This window comes from Glycine soja, chromosome 6 (assembly GCF_004193775.1).
Source record: "Glycine soja cultivar W05 chromosome 6, ASM419377v2, whole genome shotgun sequence".
NCBI lineage: Eukaryota > Viridiplantae > Streptophyta > Magnoliopsida > Fabales > Fabaceae > Glycine > Glycine soja.
In genome coordinates, this window is record NC_041007.1 from 41847056 (window position 1) to 41867079 (window position 20024).

The following is a 20024-nucleotide window of genomic DNA, read 5'->3' on the forward strand; positions in this document are numbered from 1 at the left end:
ACATAATACTAAACATTTTAAAAATATTATATATATATATATATACATATATATATATATATATATATATATATATATAATTCAAAAAAATCCGTGCAACTCACGAAATTCGAAATCTAGTTCTAACTTAGCATCAAAGTCAAGCTCGTGCCCCAATTTTTGAGGACTTTATTTCAAACATTATGAATAAAAGAAGGAAATTTGATTAAATCATGATGCATGGTAACAATAAGAGAATATGTGGACATGGTCAAGCCCGCCATTAGAGTAAATGTAATCTGACATAATAACTAAATCAATATGGACACCAATAGACTTATTTTGGTTTATTTTGGTCTTGGTTGCCTTTATTCTTGGTGGTTTTGCTTCTTTATAGAGGCTTAGTGGTGACCCTAGTCCCTAGGAATTGAGGTTTGCAGAGGCTGTGCTGGTTCACTAATGCGATCTGTTTTTCTCAAATCTTAGATTTTTTATGTTGGAAGAAGGCAAGTAATTTTGAGGACTAAGGTTTCGAAATATATATATTTTTTCTCTCAGATATTACCATAAGGCTACATATAACAAGTAAAGAAATATAATCAAATGTGTTATATCATGTCATGTTATTTGAGAATATTAATCCTGAAATTTCTAACGTGAACAATGTTGAACATTTTCTTTGCTTTTTTGTTAATCTTTATCATTGTGTTAGCCATTTCCTTTTTGTTCCATTGATCTTCATCCATCATTTTTAAACTCCATTTACAATATAAACATGACATTAAGTAGATTTTGTCAAAACTATGCAAACAAACAATAATGAGACCTACACTGTCAAAAACAACAAAAATCAGAACCATGAAAACAACCAAAACACCAATAAATATGCAAAACAAACAATAGATAATTATTTCACTCAAAATTCCCAAGTGCTCTTGTTTTGGAGCAACCAGAACCATTCAACATTTCCTCTGATCTTTTACCAAAACTAGAACCAAAAACAAGATTTCATCGTCGAAAAAAGCTTTCCTTGGACCATTTGACACTAAAACCTCAAGAACGCTTGCAATGATTATGCATTACTTCTTTCACACACTCAGTAAAATTTCATAAATTTACAGTGCAGAATGAGGAAGATATACACAATCCACAAAGCTTCAAGAGAAAAACATACCATGAGATCGAGAGTGAGACCGAGAGTGATAGTGCCAAGAGCAAAAGTGAGACCAACATTGAGAGTGAGACTGAGAGTGAGACTGACATTGAGACCTAGATGACTATGAGCAAGACGACACCATGAGCAACAGTGACAATAGTGGTTTCAGCCCCGCAACAGTGACAAAGGGTTCATGAGGGAGACGAGTGAACTGGCAAAAGCGTAAAAAATATTATAAATAGGACAATACAACGTCGATTTTTTTTCAAAAAATGATGTTAACAAACTCATGTTAACATCGGTTTTCAAGAAGTCACGTTATTTATGATTATGCGACAATGTTTTCATTTACATCGATTTTCTATAAAATTGATGTTATTCTAACAATGTTAAAAATAAATTTTCTAGTAGTGTTTGTTCCCTAATAAATTTTTGCTTTGCAATAGGTCACTCACATTTGCAAGTTTTTGTAATAGGCCCTACCATTAGAAGGCTTATGTTAGATAATGGCCTAGTCGTTAAATTGATAAGTCAACCAACCACCTATGGTGCCATGTGTTCCCCAACTCTAAGTTGGAGTTTCAGTTAAGATATGAACTTGTTATTTTAAAAAAAAAAGAAAATAAAATGTTTATCTTGACTATGATGCAGAAAATGCACTCATTATAGTTACGGATCTTGCAACTATCGACATCAGTGGCATCCTAGATGGTAGGGGGCAACCGTCAGATGCGGATTAGACCTAATGTGAATCGGGGAGGCCTTCAAAGTGGTGGAGGAGGATGGGAGTGGCTCGACGGATTTCGTCGTGGGAGAACTTGACACTCAACACAACACTTTCATGGTTGGTTAGGGTTTTCAAGTGGTGGTATGACTTGGAGGTTTGGTTGCTGCTACTGCCTGTGCTTATGCTTGTCGTGACCACCATGTTCGCTGATGGACCCCAACACCTGTACAAACTTTGATGGCTCTATTTTTGCATCTAGGTTTTTGGGATACACTTTTTCCCCATTTAATTGGATTTGTGTTTTAGTTTTTTTGGATTTGAGTTTTTTGAATACCATGTTTGATTTTTGGATCTAGATATTTTAGTTTCAATACAAGAGTGTTTTAGGGGGGAGAACTCTTAGTCAATTTCAATACATGAGTGTTTTAGGGGTAGCTAATACGCAGATGATGTATGTTGTTGGTGTGGTCGAGGTGGTGCACACGTAGATCTGGAGAGGATGGTGGCATGACAATGTCAGAGCCATGAGATTGGCACCACGGTGGCCACTCATGAAGAGGGAAGGTTAGCATATGGAAGATTAGGGATTATTTGTGAACAGGTTAAAAGCTCAACTCCCTCGGATAGGAAATTATTCTCGTCTCCTCCCGTGCCATTGATATCAACAGCCAAAGACCCTGATACCGCAAATTGATCAACAACGGCTTCACAACCTTCAAAATGGCGGTGAGTCAGTGACAATAGTGTGGTTTGTGTTGTTGTTGGTGGCCCTGGTGGGTGTTGAGGAAGAAGACCAACCTTCAGTCTCAAACGACAACGTTTTTATTTTAAATGATCCCTCCATTTTTATTTTTATTTATAAAAAAATGAATAAAAATATGGAGCCAAGTCACATGACACACCATCAGCTTAGCAAAAACATCAACATTTGATTGAACCCTTTAAATGACAAGGATCTACTACAAAAGTTTTCAAATCCCATGGACCTGTTGCAAAGGGAAAACTTATTAGGGAGTAAATACAAAATTAGGATATATATTAAAGATAAAAAACATATTTAAACCATGAATGAAATATTGAAGTGATGTAAGTAATAGTCACATTAAAAGGTAGATGGAATATGTGTTTTTCTTTTTAGTATCACTCATTATAGATTTGAGAAAAACATGAAAAAATTGTAGAGTAAACAATAAAAAATGGAGGGGAAATTTATCAAAATCAAAACTAAACATGTGAGGATAGGTCTTCAATCCACAATGGCAAGCATACATGCCTAGCTCCATCTAGCTTGGGTAAGTAAAGAACACAACAATGCACGTCTGCAATCTTCGTGCCAACAAAACGAATTAGGAATTATCAATTTTTCTCAAAAAGGAAACTCATTTTACTATAATCATGGCTAATGCAACCACACAACATGCATATTTAGATAAAGTTTGATAAAATTCTCAGGAATTGACAATTAAGTTCAAAGAAAGAGGCATTGAACTTAAACCATTGATTTGATAAAAAACAAAAAAGTCTAGTCTCATTCCTCTTTAATTTCCTCCACGCATGCATATAGTAGTACTGTAGTTGATGAGTTGGTGGCTGGAGACTTGTCTATTTTCCATATCATTCTATTATTTTAATTTACTTTTTATCTTGCCACCAACACTGAGTTAGACATTTCACTAAAGGAAAATGCTTCAAGATTTCTTGGAGAAGATTCTCTCATGGGTGGATGATTATTTCCTGTGTAGAACCCGGGTTGACTTGGTTGGGGCAACAATTTTTCACCATTCAACATTAAAACTACTGATGACATATTTGGCCTATCCTCTGGTCTTTGTTGTACGCATAACAAACCAATATGAATATGCCTTAATATTTCAGATAGACCAGCTGAATTGTCCGCTAAGTCATCCATAAGTTGCATTGGCCTTTGCTGAATCCAAAGTCTCCATGCCTGAAAATAACATTAAAGTCACAAAGCAACTAGTTCATTTTCCACATGAAAAGCTATGAAACACTGTTCATCATTTCATGACCCAAAGTGTTATTATTCACATACAAATTGATTTTTTTATAGACCTACATGCCCAAGAAGATTTAGGTCATGATGTGGGTCAATAAATTCCTTGATCTTTCTCCCGCTGATTATCTCCAATATAATCACACCAAAGCTATAAACATCAGATTTGACTGAAAAAGATCCATGTACAGCATATTCAGGAGACATATAACCGCTGCATATAAAAACAGGAGTCCATAATGAGAAGCTAAAAGAAAATGTAGAATGGGAAAGGAAAGAAGAATATAGGAAAACTTACTATGTTCCCATAATTCTAGTCGTATTTTCTTCATCTTGATCTAGCTCAAATGTCCTAGCCATACCAAAATCTGATATTTTTGGGTTCATATTACTATCAAGTAGAACATTACTGGTTTTGAGATCCCTGTGAATGATCTTTAGTTTAGAGTCTTGATGAAGATAAAGAAGTCCTCGAGCAATTCCACCAATAATTTCAAGTCGTTTAGCCCATCCTAATAATGCACGCCTTGCTGAATCTGACAAAGTTTACTTCTATGTTAGCATGAAGACTATTTTAGCGAAATAAAAATAGAAGGCTAAAATTGATGTGAAGCTCCGACCAAAAATAAAGTAGTCCAAGCTTCTATTTGGCATGAATTCATAAATCAACAACTTCTCATCTTGCTGAATAGAACAACCAACGAGTGTTACTAGATTACGGTGTTGAAGTTTTGCAATTAACATGACTTCGTTTTTGAACTCGTCCAATCCTTGTCCACAAATATTTGAAAGCCTCTTAACTGCAATCTCTTGCCCATTTGGTAACATGCCCTAACAATGATTTTGGAAACATTGAAATTATTTTGATCTAGATAAGTGCATAGGTTATTTAATTTTCTTACCTTGTACACTGGTCCAAAACCACCTTGTCCTAATTTGTTACTTTCTGAAAATTGATTTGTGGCATTAGAGATGGATGGAAAATCAAATGCTTGTAAATCCATGTTGTCATCCTTCTCACTCTTGTCCTTCCAACAATTGGTTGCTATAATTCACAAAATTATTAGTGATCTTATGCAATCAAAAAATATATAAGAGATGCTTGTTATACATTTATTACAAGAAAAAGAATTTAGAAAATTAAAAAATTATAAATACTAATTTTGTTATCTGTTTATTTTATTAAAAAATGAAACATAAAACAAAATATAAACATAAATAGAAGTAAAAGGAAACAAAGAAACCTCTTCAATGCTTTCTTCTATCCTCAAAGATTGATTTTCTATGTTTATAGCTTGCAAAACATTAATGAGTTGTGCATCCAAAGAGTATTTTCAATGAACTTTTCCATCCTCAAAGATCAATTTTCTATATTCAATAGCTTGCAAAGCATTAATGAGTTGTGCATGGGTTGTTGTGGGGGGAAAAACTATTTTCTTCTATAGATCATGGAGATTTTAGATTCAAACTCTTTGGAAGACACTAGAACTTTTTCCACAACTTTCTGATATTCGTTAAGCTCCTCGTTAAGCAATATTATTTATGTTATCAAATTTTTGAAAACTCTTTTAACAGTTTTACTTTCTTACATATTTTAATGCTTTCAACTCGCCTCAAGTCCAGAAACTGTATTATTTTTGTTCTTTCACAACCTCGGAACTCCTCCTCCAACTTATCTCGAGCTTCTTTTGTAGCCTCAAGATTCAATCTCGTGATAAATACATCATCATATAGTGTTGCATGCATATTGCAAATGCTCTACCTTCTTTTTCACTTCATCATTAAGATTCCTTAGCTGATCAACTAAAGTTGGGTTGTTTGATAAAGGAGGTGGATTGCTACCATTTCCGACCACATCTCACATGGTTTGAGCTTTAAGATAAGACCTCATTTTTGCATCCCATATATTATAGTTTTCTCCTATAAATATTAGAGTTGGAGAAAAAAAAATTAAAAACGATTCCTAGAAGCCATTTTTGTATTTGAAGGTTAGTTGTGTGGGCTTTCTCTCAAACTATGGTGATCTCACAAACCCTAAAAGATCAATGAAGCTCTTGACACCATGTTAGAAAACAAAACATGGAATATGGAATGGGATTAAACACAAATAGCATACAAATAAACCACTCAGATGAGAAAGGAATAAAACCTAATTCGATGTATTTTAGTTATGCATACAAATAGGTTTTAAAGCAAGTTGCTTAGTTTTTTATATATTCATACTTGTTTGGTTACAAAAAGCTACGAAAGACCTTGATTGGGTAAAGCTAAATGTTATCATAACTAAAATGCATTAATATGCATAATTCGCCAACACTTTCTACTTTTAAACTCAAACAATCTTTAACCAAACTTTCAAATCATTAGAAATTGCAGAGACATAATATTTCAATATAAAAGATTAAAAATCGCATTTTCTAACATATTCTGGTGTTGGTACATCAAATTCAAGATGCTGCTGCATAAAAAATTTAATAATATGATACGTGCAAATAAAAAAAGAAATGACAAAATCAATCCTAATAAAGAAAAAAAATGTCTAACGTTCCATTTGGTAGAGTGGAGACAAATAGGATAGATGAAAAAACAAATGAAAGAAAAGATACGAGAAATAAAATAAAAACAAAGGTGTTTGGTTAAAGAAAAATTAAAAAATAAAAATAATGAAAGATATATAAAAATAGGTGATAAAGTCGTTCCCACAATTTTTAAAAATAATTCCAGCCGTCTTTATTTTACACCAAATTAACAACCCATATTAATTTCATCTTCACTCTTCTTCCTATTTCTCTCCAACCAAACAAAGGGTAAATAAATCTACTTACCTAAGAGACTATAGGTTGACATCATAATTTTTATATTTAGAGTAAATATTAAATTATTTACAATATATATATATATATATATATATATATATATATATAAATAAGAATGAATCAAATTACATCAATATTATATCATTCAATAATTTTATATAGAATGTAATTTTATTTATTCAACTATCAAATTATATTTACATATTATAAATACTTATTATAACAATTTTTTTAAAATTAAACAATAATAAAAAAAATAATCAAATAATTTATATTTTAATATATTTTAAAAAAATTATATTACATTGATTTCAATCTATATAATGACAGTAAATAATTTTAAATCAATATAAATTTTATGTATATGATTTATGTAAAAGAAAACTTCATTCCAAATTATGGGTTTACTAAAAGTGTGTGGATTAACATTTACCAGCATTGTTCCTCCTCCGGCTTCTGCAGAAAAAATAAGAACTTAGTAATAGAACCCCACAAATTGCAGCACTGGTGAAAGCAGCTACTACTGGCATGTTCTTCTTGTGCCTATCTAAAATTATAGTTATCTTAGACGATTTTTTATAGTTACAATTGAAAAGAGAAGATCAAAGTTGACGGTGCATACCTAACTCTGATGCATGCATCCTGATATATAGATCTTGGCCATCAGTTTGAAGTTGTTTCATGTCAATGAGATCTCCAAACCACATGACACAGCCACTACCTTCACCTCTTATATCTGAATTAGCAAAGGCCATACAAGAACAATTACTCAAGCACTTCACTCGACATTCCTCTAGACCAATACTCTCATTCAACCAAGTATGTGTAGTATCTGGAACTTTCAGGCCTTTAAATTTGACAAACCCATCTGATAGTTTTTCTTCGCAGATCAATGGTTTATTGCGTACACATCCGCCACTCCAATACGAAGATTTCCATGCTTGTGGAGAATTTGGACTGAAACCTTTCAAACAATTGCAGGCTTGAGGTTGAGTACTACTTACGCAATTCCCGTAGGCTCCGCAGACGCTATAAGTGTCACAAAACTCTGTAGGGAAGGATCTGGATAGCCTCCAATTTTGTTCACCCACAACCCATTTATAACGATAAACTGTACTTGTAGTTTGGTCTGTTACAGATCTGACGATGACAGAATCATTTGCAAGGCTATACGCGTAGTATATCTCGTCTTTATTGCTGACATAATAGAAGCTATGCACGGTGTTGTTCTGTAGATCAGACATTCCGCTAAAATATAAGCCATTCCAAGGTCCAAATCGGTATAACTTTTTTGTTTTTTTCATTACATAAAGCTCAGGATAGTTATAGAGTTTGAAAACCCGATAAACGTCTCCTGGGGATGGATCATCTGGACTCTTCCAAGCTGTTAGTTTCCATTCATGACCCGTTCGGAGATTCCATCCCAACTTCATTCCTGGCAGGAATGTATCAGATGGATAGTCAAAGCTTTGCCACAAATACGCTTCTGGGTTTGTTTCTCCCTCATTTCTTATGACAAGATTGCCACTTTCCAAGAGCACTGCCACCGGATTCTGTGCTTGGTTGTGAGAGTTGTTTGTGTACCAAACAAGAGACTTGTTTTGGGTGAGAACAAGATTCCCTGTGGTGTTGAGTGTTAAGATGCCTGAGGAATCATTGATGGGGTTTTCCCTATTAGCAACCCAAACAACTGTCTGGTTTGGGACATTCTTGTACCAAATTCCCAAGTAACGTTTCTGAGAATTACCAGGGCTGAAAAACCCTAGTTCAAACTTTCCACCTTTTGACACCAAGCTCTCCCCATCAGTCATGGACTTGGACACGTTAATAGAATCATTTGCTACGGAAATTCTGAGAGAGGGAAGCATGCAAGCAACCATCGTCATGACAGAGAAAATGTCCATTGAGTCACCGCTATTTTGGTACTCCGTTATTGGATAGTGATGATAAGGATTAAGCTAAAGATGGGCAAAGTTTGATTTTTGTATAAAATTTGGTTTTGGTTCCTGTAAAAGAATTTTTTGGTTTGGTTTGCTTCTTTCTATAAATTTGGAAGCATTGTTTTCATCCATATTTAAAATGGGCAAAGTTTGATTTTTGTCATAGTAAAATATGTTAATTTAATATTTATCCTTTAAAATCTAAGTTGTCTAACATTCATTGTAAGATATATAAATAGCATTTATTCTAAGGATTTGGAAAAGAATTATGCATAACGTGATTTCACAGTGGTAAATGTCACTTGCAAATGTCAGTTGACTTTCTATTAAACACACAGAATTAATAGTTTCATATAATAACAGAAACTAAAAATAAATTATTAAATATAATTATTTATTTATTTAATCAACATGGTGCACATAATTTGATATATAATATTTTTTAAACATGTAGTCAATGGTGCATATGAAAATACATCTATCGAGAAAATCCTACACATTAAATGAGTCTCAATAGCTTTAACGATTAGTTTTTGACTCTCATCCGAGAGATATCCTTGGTTTGCAAAGAAAAAAACAATTACAAATTATTTAAATCTTTCAAGAAAACCATAGAATTTTTTTCAAAAAAAAAAAAAACTGAAATCCCAAATCATTCATTTTATGTAAACTATAAATATATTTAATCCTTCACTATCTATAAGCTGAGAGTGCTTGATGTATCTTTGATTCTTTAATGTAATTTGACTTACAACTCAAGCACGTACCTCGTTTTCTTTGGGTGTTAATTTGTCATTTATGTTCCCAATTAATTCTCATCGTTGGTTCCATTTATTATAATTCTAATTTTGAGTTATTTTAAATTTGTTATATTCTTCAAATATTAGAAAAAATATGATATTATAATCTATACCATGTAATCACAATGTAGCTATTCCTATTATAATACATATTGAATAGTAATTTAAAGGTTTAATATTCAATTTCGTCTTCTAATTATATTAAAGTGTTTAATTAGAATCCAATATTTTAAAAAACTCTAATAAAGTCCTACTATTTTTGAAGATGCATCAATCTAATCTTTTTCATCCAATTTGGACCTAATCCCATTAACTTGCAAGTTTTGACAGTTTAAAACTTTCAATAAATAAAAATAAAATATACAATTTAAAAATGAAGTTTTAAAACCGCCACTTTTTGTTTTACTCCTCCTTCTCCTTCTCTCACCATTGTAAACCTCCACCCAATGGCTCCCAAATGACAGCCACCGAGAAAACCATCACCTCGACCAATAAAAACACAAACATATGGTTCGCTGGGGTTTAGTGTGCCACGGATCTGAGTTTGGTGTGTCGTGGTGTTTGGCTATGTGTTTGGTTCTGCTCTCTCACAACCGTAGATCTGGGTTTGGTGCACCATTGTGTTTGGCTATGGGTTTGGTGCTTCTTCTCTTTTTCCCACCACCAAGAATTTGGTTTTCAGTGCTGTGATGTTTGGTGGTGTAGGGCACTGGAGAGGTGGTGGGTTTTGGTGATGGCTTTTCAGGTTGAGGCATCAGCTTAATAGGACGAAAGGTACGTGATTGAGACATTTTTTTAAAATTAAAGGACCTGATTTGAGTTTTTTAAAGTATCAAGACCTAATTGAACACTTTAATATAATTAGAGGACTTACTGTTTTTTTTGAACGACAAAAGCAAATATTACTAAAGAGAAATACAAACGAAGAAGCAAGGGCAAAGCCTCCTTCCCAGTTCTGAAAACATAATCAAAACATAAAGCTCCTGAACAAATTAAGTACCAAAAATGAAGCTTCAAACAGAATCCATGATACATTCCATAGGATATGAGCACCAGTTATGGAATGATAAACAAGATGAGCACAGTCCCTTGTACTTAAAGTAAAATATGTTTGTGATTTCTAAAAAATACTCAAATTTTGATGTTTGCTTCTTAATATTTTTTTTTTTGTTATTGTTCTTTGATAAAACAAAATTTTTATCTTTAGTCCTTGACACTATTTTTTATCATCCGATAAATTAGTGAATTTACACTTTGTTATCTGATATTTTTTTTTCATTTTTTATTAGTCCCTTTAAAAACGATCGATAACAAATAATTTTTTATCATGAAATAAATATAAAATTCGTTAATTTATCCCGAATTAAAAAAAGTGTTAAAGATAAAAAATAAAATTATTATTTTATTATCTTCTCGATGCAAAAAAAATTATCAGAAAACAAACACAAAATTAAGATATTTATTAAAAATGAAAGACATATTTTAGCCTAAATTAAATCCACCGTAATCTTTCAACATGAAAAAAAAAGCACTATTAAGATCAGCAACAACACTGTCTTTGAATATTGCACCATTCTTCTGCAGCCAAATAACCCAGCAAGTAACATGCCATATCAAATATTTCCATCTGGGCATCTTCTTCCCCAGTAAAAAGCCATGCTGAGTGAAATGTTGTTGTATCAGATTGTGTTGCACTAAACTAACTCCCCACCATTGATACACTGCATTCCATACACGAATTGAGAACTAACATTGCACAAACAAGAGATTTACGCCTTCCAAACCACAATTACATTACAGGACCAAATTGAGTATTAAGTCTGCTACTTCAAATCTATTTGAAAAGAAAATCTACTAACTAATAATGTGGCACTTCAAGGAAAAATGCTTAGGCCTTTTTGCTAACATACATATTTATATTACCTTTATAATAGTGATGTGTAATTTTTATGTATCTATTTTACATATTTTAAAACCAGTTCGCAAACAATTAACGTTATAGTAATGTGTACAAAATCATTGGTTCCACAACATTAATAAAAAAAAATTCTGATCATGGCTGATAAGGTTATATTAGGGGTAATCCAAAATTGAAATCAAAAGGCACTAGGAGTGATAAGACAAATGAAATGCATAAACACATATATGTATTTATGTATATATATAAAATAAATAATTACTAAAATTTATGAGTTTATTAGTATTCAAATAAGTATCACACTAATGGTGTAACTTCTTAATGTACACAAATACTTATTATTTTAATATGAGCATGTTAACAACTTATAATTAGATATTATCATAAAATATACTAAAAACATTACAACTTGCTAACGTATCCATAGTAACGTATATGTTGGTGAATCCCTTCAAAAAATATTACTTGTGCCCTCTTAAGATTATAAATATGGAATATTTTAGTTTTTAGATTTGAAAGATGAAAGAAATAAAATTTTTCCGTTTATTATATTCATAAATATCTCTAGTAGCCTTGATCGATTATATTTCTTTTTTTTTGGATCTAGATTTTAGTACATGACTTGGTCAAAAATATATTTCTTAATAGACTTTATTATGTAACCCACGTACATTTAATATCCACGACAACTATACCCCCTCTAAACCTAAATATAAGTAAAATTAATTAACTTTTATGTTAATTAATATCATTTAATTTTAGTATTTACCTTTAAGAAATAAACTTTTTTTAAGTGTCTATTTGATATAAGAATAAAAATAATCATTCAAAATAGAATCTCAATTAATTGAATGGTATTTTTGAAATAATATTATTAAGTACGATGAAAGTAGTTTAAATTTGTATATATTTGAGTAAAAAAAAAAATTGTTGCTTAAATTTAGGTCAGAAAGAAGTACTGGTCAATAATTCATTTTGGTTACATGTCAACTACCATAGCAGCCACGGCAAGCGCCCCTTTTGACTTATTGCACGATTGGTCCATTCTTTGGCATTAATTATTGTTGTGAAAATTGTCAAAAGATTGTAAAAAGAATGACCCAATAGGAAAAATTAATGGAGTTACCATAGTTTTATTATTACTGTGAATTAATTGAATGGCACTGTATGGTTTTCTACAAGAAAAATATATTTACCATTTTCCAAAGTAATTCTAATTAACCAGTTGCAAATAAATAAACTTGGAAAATGAAAATCTTTCTTCAAAACAATTTTACAAACATAATTGTGTTTCAGAATTTTGAGATCGATTTCCAAATAATTCATCCATAAGTTCCATTGACCTTTTATGTATCAGAGTCTCCATGCCTGAAAATGAAATCAAATTCACAAAGCAACCAGTTCATTTTCCATATTAAAAACTATGAAACAATGTTCATCATTTCATGGGCCAAAATGTTATTATCCACATGTAATAATTGATTGTTTTAGATCATGGTGTAGGTCACAAAACCCCTTCATCTTCCTCCCACTAATTATCTCCAACACAATCATACCAAAGCTATAAACAACAGGTTTGACTGAAAAAGATCCATGTACAAAATATTCAGGAGGCATATAACCACTGCATAGCAAAACAAGAGAGTGAGAAGCTAAGGTGACCCTTGCTTCTAGTGTTTATTATCTGTTTTTATTTTTTATTTTCTTTTTCTGAGAATATTTGTTGTTTTTAAATTTTTATAATTTAGAAAATATGTATCAAGAAAAAATACTCTATGGTTTCATCATGTTTTCATTTCTTCAGAAAAAATGAAAACACTGATTTATTGTTTTTAGTTTTGGACATGTTTTTGAAAATATTTTAAGAGAAAATATTTTCTAAATTTTAAGTAACATATTTGCATTCTTATTTTCTGTTTTTTTTTTAATGAAAACAGAAAACACTCAAACTACCTATGCAAAACTGGAAAGGGAAATAAACAAGTACAGGAAAACTAACTATGGTCACACTATCCTAGTTGTATTTGCTTCTGTTGGTAGTTGGTTAGATGATAGTTGATAATTGGTAGTTTTAGAGAATTGTTTTAGAAAGAAGGTCATGTCATTGATTTCTTGGATTGTCAATTACAACAAACCAATTGCCTATATATAGGCTCAAGTCACCAACCTCTCAATGGTGGTGAATATTTCTACATTACTTTAGGTCTTTCTAGAGTTTTCATGATAGATTAGTATCATGATAGTTCTAGATTCTTCTATCTTATACATACATTTATAGTTCTAGATTGTTCTACCATATTCATACACATTATAGTTCTAGATTGTTCTACCATATTCATTCACACTATAGTTCTAGGATATTCTACTATTTTCATACATATTATATTTAAGAATATTCTAGAAATTTGTAGCAATTTCAACACTCCTTCTTGATGCAAATTTCTGTGACTCTGAGCATAGCTCGTAATTCTTCAAATCTTGGTCTCGACAGAGCCTTCGTGAATATGTCTGCAATTTGATCTTCTGTTGTGTAGTAGTCGAGTTTGATCTCTTTAGTTGCTTCAGCTTCTCTGATAAAGTGATACTTGATTGCTATGTGTTTTGTTCTGCTGTGATGAACTGGATTCTTCACCTTTGCAATTGTTGATTTGTTGTCGCAGTTGATTTTAGTAGGCTCATCTTATTTTTCTCCCGTGTCTTCAAGTATCCTACGAAGTCATATAGCTTGACTCGTTGCTTCAGCAGCTGCCACGTACTCTGCTTCTGCTGTTGATTGTGCTACTGTAGCTTGCTTCTTCGACGCCCAAGAGAACATTCCCGATCCTAGTGAGAAAGCATAGCCAGAGGTACTCTTCATGTCATCTCCCGAACCTGCCCAATCACTGTCGGTGTAGCCAAGTAGTTCTGGGTTGGTTTCGGTAGTATACCATATACCGAACTCTTTTGTTCCTTGTAGATACCTCAAAATTCTTTTTCCTGCTCCAAAATGTATTTGACTTGGGCTTTGCATGAATCTTGATAGAAGACTTGTAGCATACATTATGTCAGGCCGTGTAGCTGTCAAATATAGGAGGCTTCCAATTAGACTTCGGTATTTGGATGCATCAGCTTCTGGTGCTCCATCATTCTTCTGTAGTTTCTCATTTGTTATGAGTGGAGTAGCAACAGGTTTGCAATCATACATCTTGAATTTCTTAAGTAAGCTTTTTGTGTATTTCTTTTGCGAGATGAATATCCCTTCATTTCTCTGACTTACCTCTATGCCGAGGAAGTAACTCATCAAACCAACGTCGGTCATCTCAAAGGTCTTCATCATGTCTTTTTTAAACTCCATCATCATCTTAGTATTGTTTCTCGTGTAGATAAGATCATCTACATATAGAGAGAGTAAGAGAGTGTACTGCCCTTGAGACTTGATGTAAAGTGTAGGCTCACTCTTGCTCCTCTTGAATCCTCGATCCATGAAATACTGATCGATTCTGCTATACCATGCTCGAGGTGCTTGCTTCAAACCGTAGAGTACTTTTCTTAGTCTTAACACTTTGTTTTCTTTGCCTTCAGACACGAATCCTTGTGGCTACTCCACATAGATCTCTTCTTCAAGTACGCCGTTAAGGAAGGTGGATTTGACATCTAGTTGATGGATACTCCATCCTTTTTATGACGCAAGAGCTATTAGAGCTCTTATGGTATCAAGACAAGCTACTGGTAAAATGTCTCATTGTAGTCAATTCCAGGTTGCTGTGAGTAACCCTTAGCTACTAGCCTCACCTTGTGTTTTTGTATGGTGTCATCAGAGTTGAGCTTTGTCTTATAGACCCACTTAACCCCAATGATATCTATTCCGAGGGGACGATTTACTAACTCCCATGTGTTGTTTTTCTCGATCATCTGTATCTCTTCTTCCATTGCCTTGACCCATACTTCCTGCTTTGACGCTTCTTCAAAGCTTCCAGGTTCAAGTATGGCCAAGTTACAGGTTTCATACGTCCACCAAAGATCTTACTCGTCTTGGAGTAGACTCTGGTGATGATAGTTCTTAATCTTGTTGTTGTGGTGGAGGTGAAGGTGGTTCACCTGGGTCTTCTTCCTCAGCTTCTTCTTGAGATAGTTGAGCGGGTATAAGAACGTTCTTCTCCACGTTTTCTTCATCCCAATTCTAAGAAGCGTACTCATCAACTTCAACATCTCGACTGATGACGAGTTTCTTAGTTTGCAAGTTGTAGACACAGTAGCCGTTAGAGATATTGCTATACCCAAGGAAGATACCTCGTATAGTCTTGTCTTCAAGCTTGTGCCTCTTCACGTCTGGAATATGAATGTAGCATATAGATCCAAAAACCCTTAGGTGCTTTGCTGATGGCTTCTTCCCGTTCCAAGCTTCAATTGGAGTCTTGTCTTTTACAAACTTAGTTGGACATCTGTTGAGTATGTAAACAGCAGTGTAGACTGCTTTAGCCCAGAATGTGTTAGGTAGTCCCTTCTCCTTGAGCATCGATTTAGCCATCTCCATAACTGTGCGATTCTTTCTCTCGGACACTCCATTTTGTTGAGGAGAATATGTGACTGTAAGTTGTCACTCAATGCCTTCATCCTCACAAAATCTTTCAAACTCGCGAGAGGTGTACTCTTTGCCGCAATCACTTCTTAGTACTTTTATCCGTTTTCCACTTTGATTTTCAACAAGGTCCTTGAACTTTTTGAATACTCCAAAGACTTATGATTTTTCTTTTAGAAAATATACCCATGTCATTCTAGAGAAGTCATCAATGAAGAGTATGAAGTACTTGTTGTTCTCATGTGATGGCGTCCTCATTGGTCCACAAACGTCCATATGTATCAGCTCCAATAGATCTTTCGCTCTCCATGCTCCGCTTGTTGAGAAAGGAAATCGGTGTTGCTTACCAAGGAGACATCCTTCACACACTTCATTGTTTTCCTTTATGCTTAGAAGATCTCTCATCATGTTCTTCTCATGTAACAACTTCAAGGCATGTGTGTTGAAGTGGCCAAATCTTCGATGCCTTAGCCATGAATCATCAACTTGTACCTTCATGACAATGTTTGTTGCATATTTTAAATTTAGAGGGAAGCTTTTATTGCTCTTATTCATCTTTACTTAGGCTATCTCAGACCTTTTATTTTTGTTGTCTAAGATTTTGCATACACCTCCTTCAAAGTGAAGTGTGTAGCCTTTCTCCATCATTTGGCCAATGCTTAGAAGATTTTCTTTTAGGCTGGGAACTAGTAAGACATCATGGATGAGTCGCGTACCTTTATCTGTCTCCACCATGACAGTGCCTTTTCCTTTTGATTCAACCACACTTCCATTTCCCAGTCGAACTTTGACTTTGACAAACTCATCAATACTTTTGAAAATAGTCTCATCCTTGGCCATGTGATTGCTACATCCACTATCCAAGTACCATATTCCTCCATTTTCTTTTATTGAGTCTTGAGTGGCGTAGAACGTACATTGTTCTTGATCATGTTCCTCTGCGATATTGGCTTGATGCCTATTTTTGTTGCGACAATTTTTCTCTACGTGCCCGAACTTCTTGCAATGGTTGCATTGTGGCATATTACGGAACCAACAATTTTTCTCTGCGTGGCCTTGTCTTTTGCATATATTGCATGGAGGATTTTTATCTATTTTGTTCTTAAGGAAATTCCTAGAACCTTCTCTTCTTTTGGAAGTTTCTCCATAATTTTTCTTTCCTCCATTTTCCTTGTTTTGGGGCTGAAATTTAAACTTTGAATGGAAGGCATTTTCAATTGTATCTTCTTTATGCCTATACAGTCTTTGTTCATATGCTTCAAGAGAGCCCACAAGTTCTATCTCTGATAGAGTGAACATATCTTTGGTTTCCTCAATCATTGTCACGATTGGGTCAAACTTTTGGGGCATAGTAATTAGAATTTTCTCAACAATTTTCTTGTCAAGAATATATTCCCCAAAAGCTCTCATTTGATTAACTATTTCTTTAACTTTAGCTAGAATAGTAATCTTTAACTGTCTCAGGCTCCTTCATCTTCAATAGTTCAAAATCTCTTCTTAGAGATTGAAGTTTAACGGCACGTACCTTAACACTTCCTTGAAACTCCTCCTGCAATGTGTTCCACGCTTCTTTGACAGTCTTAGCTCCCATAACTCTTGGGAAAATTGGATCAGTCACCGCTTGTTGCAAGGTGAACAACGCCTTTGAATTTTTCTGTTTATTTTTCTTCAACTCTTTTTCTTGAGATGCATTAAGAACTGAAGTATCCGCGGGAATGGTGAAGCCTTCTTCTATTATGTTCCATAAATCTTGAGATGAAAAATATGTTTCCATTTTAACACGTCAAAAATCATAATTTTCACCATTGAAGATAAGGACAGAAATAGTTGACGATTGAGTAGTGTTATCCATAGCTTAGAAAAAAATATTATTATAGTGGGTTAATAGTACAAAGAAAATTTTTGAAGTAGTTGGGAGGATTTTGGAATGGTAGGTAGGTAAGATAACTACGCCCGGCGGCACCCACCGGGCAGAATATGGCTCTGATACCACTGTTAGTAGTTGATTAGATGATAATTTTAGAGAATTGTTTTAGAAAGAAGACTATGTCATTGATTTCTTGGATTGTCAATTACAACATACCAATTGTCTATTTATAGGCTCAAGTCACCAACCTCTCAATGGTGGTGAATGTTTCTACATTACTTTAGGTCTTTCTAGAGTTTTCATGATAGATTAGTATCATGATAGTTCTAGATTCTTATATCTTATACATACACTTATAGTTCTAGATTGTTCTACCATATTCATACACATTATAGTTCTAGATTATTCTACCATATTCATTCACACTATAGTTCTAGGATATTCTACTATTTTCATACATATTATATTTAAGTATATTCTAAAAATTTGTAGCAATTTCAACAGCTTCATCTTAATCTAGCTCAAATGTTTTTGCAATACTGAAATCTGATATTTTTGGGTTCATTTTACCATCAAGAAAAACATTATTGGTCTTGAGATCCTTGTGGGTGATCTTTAGTTTAGAGTCTTGATGAAGATAGAGAATTTCTCATGCCATTCCACCAATAATTTCAAGTCCCTTAGTCCATCCTAATATTGTACGTCTTGTTGAATCTGACAAAAATTTACTTCTATTTTAGCATGATAACTATTTTATACAAATAAAAAGATGGAACCTAGTCCAGAAATATTAGAAAGCTTTTGACAGCAATCTCTTTCCCATTTGGTAATATGCCCTAACAATGATTTTTGAAACAGTGCAATTATTTTGATTAAAGATGATCAGTGCTAAGGTTTGAATTTAATTTTCTTACCATGTACACTGGTCAAAAACCACCTTGTCCTAATTTTTTACTTTCTAAAAAATGACTTGTGGCATTAGAGATGGTTGAAAAATAAAATGGTTGTAAATCAATGTCGCCATCCTTCTCACGCCCTTGTCCTTCCAGTCTTATATGTTTTTGTATTGTCCAAAATTATTAACAGATCTCATGCAATAAAAAAAATATAATTTTTTTTATTGTTAACAAGAATAACAATTTATAAATGAAGATTAGTCACTTTCACATTCCACTAATTAATGACCTTTTAAATAAATAAAAATATAGCCTGCAAAGGATGATTCAGAGTAGACCTTTAGGTGCATGGTGACACTGTTTATATTATCACATGAACAACACTTAGGCGCTTCATGTGTTAGTGCGGGTCGTTAATGGTCTCCTCAAACTGAGGGCTCCTTTTTATTTCATCAGATTAAATATTTTTTATTCATATATGTATATACTTTATTTTAATTAGTATTAAATATAGTGAAATATTTATAAAAAATATCAAAATAATATTTTGTTCAACAATTTTATTTATTTTTTACTTTTTATAAATATATTTTTCAAATAATATTATTTTTATCCTTATGTTTCCTATGGATTTTAATTTGCCAGAAAATTTGCAGTCTTTTCCTAAGATTTATTACAATATTACCTGCGAAATTATATTCACAACAAAATTCGTATGAAAGCAAAAAATACTCCTATATTTGATACAGTTGCAGCAAAATCTGCAAGAGATTACTGTAAATAAATTTTGCAGGATAATTCACAGAAATTTCCTGCAGATTTATTTTCGTAGAAAAACTCACAATTTTCCTACGGTATTTACTGCAGGAAAATAAAACATTTCTAGCTAATAGAGGTGAAAATCTTCAAGGTAAGATGGCAAGGGACGCCTAGTGGACAGTTTGGATGGGGGTAAAATGATCAATCAGATGGAAGCATAGGAACGATATATATTGTTTAAGGAGAAAATTTGTGACCTGGAGACAGTAGTGGTCTAGTGGATCTGTTCAAAAACTGAGCATGGAGTTGGCTGAAAGGGAAAGTAAAAGGGTTTCTAGGATCTTTATATGAATGGACAATGAAACCACTGGAATGCACGAAACAGCTGAGGTGAATAAATTATGCTAGAAGAATGGGCTAATGAGAATACAACAGAAAGCATATGGATTTGAGGGGAACGAAAAACTGCCTTATTTGGTGGCACAAATTCTGATCTTTATCAAGTTTACACGCTGGGTTGCAAACTTATAAGGTAATAATTCCAGGGATAATTATAAAGAAATATACTGTTGGGTGGATACGTAGTTAATTATG

General features: G+C 33.1%; 2 protein-coding genes across 2 annotated transcripts; both read right to left on the reverse strand.

Annotated features, from left to right (window-relative positions):
• Nucleotides 1-3918: 3918 nt before the first annotated feature.
• Nucleotides 3919-8646, reverse strand: LOC114416279 (G-type lectin S-receptor-like serine/threonine-protein kinase At4g27290). Its single transcript, XM_028381151.1, has 6 exons — nucleotides 7315-8646; nucleotides 7126-7239; nucleotides 4779-4921; nucleotides 4497-4707; nucleotides 4175-4412; nucleotides 3919-4090 (listed from the first exon to the last, which is right to left on the reverse strand). The coding sequence occupies exons 1-6, from the start codon at nucleotides 8594-8596 to the stop codon at nucleotides 3928-3930; spliced, it is 2151 nt and encodes a 716-aa protein (XP_028236952.1). The 5' UTR covers nucleotides 8597-8646; the 3' UTR covers nucleotides 3919-3927.
• Nucleotides 8647-14066: 5420 nt separating this feature from the next.
• On the reverse strand, nucleotides 14067-14813 carry LOC114416281 (uncharacterized mitochondrial protein AtMg00810-like). The gene has a single exon (XM_028381152.1). The coding sequence runs from the start codon at nucleotides 14811-14813 to the stop codon at nucleotides 14067-14069; it is 747 nt and encodes a 248-aa protein (XP_028236953.1).
• Nucleotides 14814-20024: the final 5211 nt, after the last annotated feature.